This window comes from Rhamphochromis sp. 'chilingali', assembly GCF_963969265.1.
Source record: "Rhamphochromis sp. 'chilingali' genome assembly, chromosome: 17".
Classification (NCBI taxonomy): Eukaryota; Metazoa; Chordata; class Actinopteri; order Cichliformes; family Cichlidae; genus Rhamphochromis; species Rhamphochromis sp. 'chilingali'.
This window is the reverse complement of record NC_137944.1, coordinates 25,769,838-25,773,734: the sequence shown is the minus strand read 5'-3', so window position 1 is coordinate 25,773,734 and position 3,897 is coordinate 25,769,838. Positions and strand designations below refer to the sequence as shown.

General features: G+C 42.6%; 1 protein-coding gene across 1 annotated transcript; it reads left to right on the top strand.

Annotated features, from left to right (window-relative positions):
- The first annotated feature begins 200 nt into the window (after positions 1-200).
- abrab (actin binding Rho activating protein b) lies at positions 201-3,164 on the top strand. Its single transcript, XM_080863523.1, has 2 exons — positions 201-1,048; positions 1,506-3,164. The coding sequence occupies exons 1-2, from the start codon at positions 294-296 to the stop codon at positions 1,987-1,989; spliced, it is 1,239 nt and encodes a 412-aa protein (XP_080719649.1). The 5' UTR covers positions 201-293; the 3' UTR covers positions 1,990-3,164.
- The last annotated feature ends 733 nt before the right edge of the window (positions 3,165-3,897 follow it).

Here is a 3,897-nt window from a genome sequence, read left to right as displayed (position 1 = left end):
TTTACTGCCCTGTCCACCTCTAGTTACAAGCGCTTTAATCTGTGATGAAACATGAGTGCATGGGGGTGACCAGTGTCAGAGAAAGACGATCACGTTGGTAGCCTGGGATGACTCGAATACTTTCCACCATTAGGGTTTACGCTCCCCAGTTTGGAGCTGTGTGTGGGAGCAGGGAAACAGAGGCAACAAAGGTACAGCGAGTCAGGCAGAGGATATGAGTTCATTTTAGCAAATCTTACAGCTTACTTGTGAGGATTAATTGTGCCTGTATTTACAGACTAATAGAGACAATTATGTCAGACAAACACAATGGCCAAGTTTCCCAAAGGAAACCATTCAGCAACAAGAACATCAAGAAGCTCCGCACTATTAGCATGGTGTGCAACCTGGCAAGCAGCTGGCAGCAATGGGTGACAGAGAATGAGAACAAGCAGGCCAGCGAGCCAAGCGGCTGGGCTCCGTCTTCACTGGGTGGACCAGAGGAACCCAAAAAGAAGTGGGTTTCAAAGAAGCCTCCATCCATTCAAACGCAGCAAACAGAAGCTTCTAAAGGTCTCACAGCTACACAAACAACGACATCAAAGACTGGTGAGGTTAAGACATCGGATGAGCCACCAGCGGCGTCTTTTATCAAGACAAAGCAAGTGGTGAAGACAGTGACCAGCAGCGCTCAGGAGAAGAGTGCAGGTATTGGGCTCCTGACAGAAAAAATCAAGAGGGAGCATCTCCCATCAGATGAGGAGATTGACAGACTGCTAAAGAAGAAAAGCTCGCCCACCCGTCGGAGGAAGTGCTCCAACATGGTGTCATCGCTGACCAAAAGCTGGAAGCAGGTGGAGAATGAGCAGAAGCTTGTTAAAGAAGGAGGAGATCCAAGAGAGGGATTCACCTGTGGGCGTAAAGAGGACAGTGGGCCCCTCGAGGCAGATGTAGAGGGACTGGAAGTAGATAAAACACACAGAACAAGCTTTTCAGAAGAAGCAGAGGAAAACAACTGTGAAGAAGACTCTGAGACAGCAGTGGGAATAAAAAGATCCTCAGTTCCAATGTAAGTAGTGTCACTGGGCTTCATTTTGTATTCAGAATTAAGTTTTCAAAAAAGAAAATGTTAAGAGGGAGTATAAAATGTTCACCAAATCAACTTTCATCCAACAAATTCTAAAAACTCAAACACTCTTTACTTCTTTTCAATATTTAAGAAATAGAGAATTGAGCTGACAGACTGGATGTTTTCATTAGACCACACAAAAACTTGCACACATTTATCATTTTTGTCTCCAACAATTACATTTAAAAGCAAGTAAAACCACAAGTTCTTTCTGTTGATTACTGAAACCCTGTTTAGTTATACAGGTAACTTTCTCATTAAGATTACACCTTTCTTTTTCAAATCAGATCTGGCCAAGAGAGAAGCAGAAATGATAACCAATATAACAATAAAAACCAGTACTGAGTGTCTTGTTCATTTTGTATTGACTTGTTGTGTCACTTGACATGCTTCACAGCTACAAAAAAGAAGCTGAGGATGCCAACAAGATCAACACGTTGTCCAAGAAATACAGCAGCGTGGGAAATCTCAAGAGCCGCTGGCAGAATTGGGCCTCTGAGCACACAGTTAATCAGAAACTCAACCCCTTCAGTGAATACTTTGATTATGACTATTCCATGTCCCTCCGCCTCCAGAAAGGTCAAGAGGGTTACGGACGTCCAAAGGAGGGTAGTAAGACGGCAGAAAGGGCCAAACGTGCGGAGAAACATATCCACCGTGAAATAGACGACATGTGCTATGTGATCAGAACTATGGCTGATCCGGACCCAGATGGAAAGACCCGGGTCACATTTGGAGAACTGTTTGACAGATACGTTCGGATCTCTGACAAGGTGGTGGGGATTCTGATGAGAGCCAGGAAACATGGGAAAGTGGAGTTTGAGGGCGAGATGCTGTGGCAAGGCCAGGATGATGGAGTTATTATTACTCTTCTGGTGTGATATTAACACCTGGGTCAAAGTTGTTCTTGAAATCCTCTTACAGCTTCTTTGCTTGCACACTGGAATTTGAACCTGAAATAACCCCCGTCATTGTCAGACAGCACTAAGAGGAGGATTTAAGATGCAGTTTGACCCAGGACTACTCGGTGGACACTTGCAGAACAATATCAAAAGGATACAAGCTGAGCTCGGCGGATGTGTCTCTCTACGGATTATCCAAAGAATACTTTTGCTGCTATTTTGGTAGATACTTGACGACTCTTTCTGTCAGTGTTTGAGCTGTAGCTGTCTTGCTCAGTGTTTTGCGAAATCTGCAGAGACTTAAAAGCTTTAAATCACAAGCGCTGAAGAGATAAAGTGTTGGGGTTTTGGTTCCTTAAAATCCATTCAGAGTAGCTTGCAGATTATCACGAGTGTCTCTTTTTCACTTCATGGTTTATGTTAATGAGATACTTGAGCATGTGCTAACGTACCAAATAATCAGCAGCTTTGCAGTATTCTGTACACTAATTCAAACATGGGTTGGGTTTCGCTGCCTGAATACATGCAGCTCAGCTTTCATTGCGCTACACCAGACACAATGCAGTGGAACGCCACAGTACTTTAAAACACCGTGGCCTTTTAGACCACAGCTCTTTGAAATGGTATCGAAGGTTGACCAAGACTGCAAGGGAAAATGGGAAAACTCATTAAATTGGAGAAATCCACTTCATGAAAACCACCTGGCCAATACTGTGTAGGTCCTCAGTGACGGCTAATAGTCTTTAAGTCATTTCCACAAGACAGCTGTGGCTGCCCTGTGGGTTTTTTGCACTAAGACATGGCAGAAAACCTCCTGTGGGTTGCAGCAAAGGGTCTACTTTGATCAGGCTGTTGCTTGGGATCATTCTACAATCTGGGAAGTACTGAGGCCTGGTGAGCACTTTGTCCTCTTTTAGTGTGTTGCTCGAGGTGCTTTTGCTTACTATTAGAGGATGTGCTGGTACAAGATCACATTAGAACAGGATAATCAGTGTTAATCGCTTCAACTGTCAGTGGCTTTACAGGAGTGCACAGCAGTAAAGTGTGAATAAGTCAAAATTAAAGTGCTGAAATGAACGAAATTATAGTTATAAGCTGGATTCCTAATCATACAGTAGCCTATGATGACTTGCTGTATTCTGTGTTTTGTGATGCTTTTTGTCTTGGGATTAAAAATAAAAAAGAAATGATAAAAATAAATGCTTGGATATGTTTACCAGTTAATCACTTACTAAGCTGAGGGCTGGACTGGCCTCCGGGAGCACCTGGACATTGTCTGATTGCCTGAGGGTCGTTTTGGGCTGCAGTGAACATTCAGCTTCATCAGCAAGCAATTTACAGACTGAGCAGGGTCTGAGGATTACAAGCGACTCTCTCAGAGACAGACTGTGCACTTTCCTTTTGCAGTCTCCCTCCATCACACAGGTGATGCACACAAAAGACACACACATAAGAAGCCCCATCACCCTCCCTCTCGCTTAGGAAGGTAATGTTACCAGGTAAACCATCTCTTGTTGAGATGACATCATACAATCTAGTAAGAGTGGTTAGTTGCCTGGATCCAGCCACTCTTACTGGATTGTATCATGTCATCTCAACAAGAACAAATTAAGTTGCTGAATTTCATGTAGATGCTACATGATTTAATTACGTTCGCCATAGAAACATCAAATCAAATTAATTGAATGTTAATGTTAATATTATGTTAAACCTACACACATATATCGTGTTGACACAACACAACCAAGATGGATTAATATAACATGATTTGTTTAGATGGAATATAAGTGGCAAGATAAAATTACGTTCATCCAATTAATTTTTTTTTTTTTTTTTGAGTGTAGTAGCACCTCTTAGTTGCCTGCTATAAACGAGACTAATATCGTG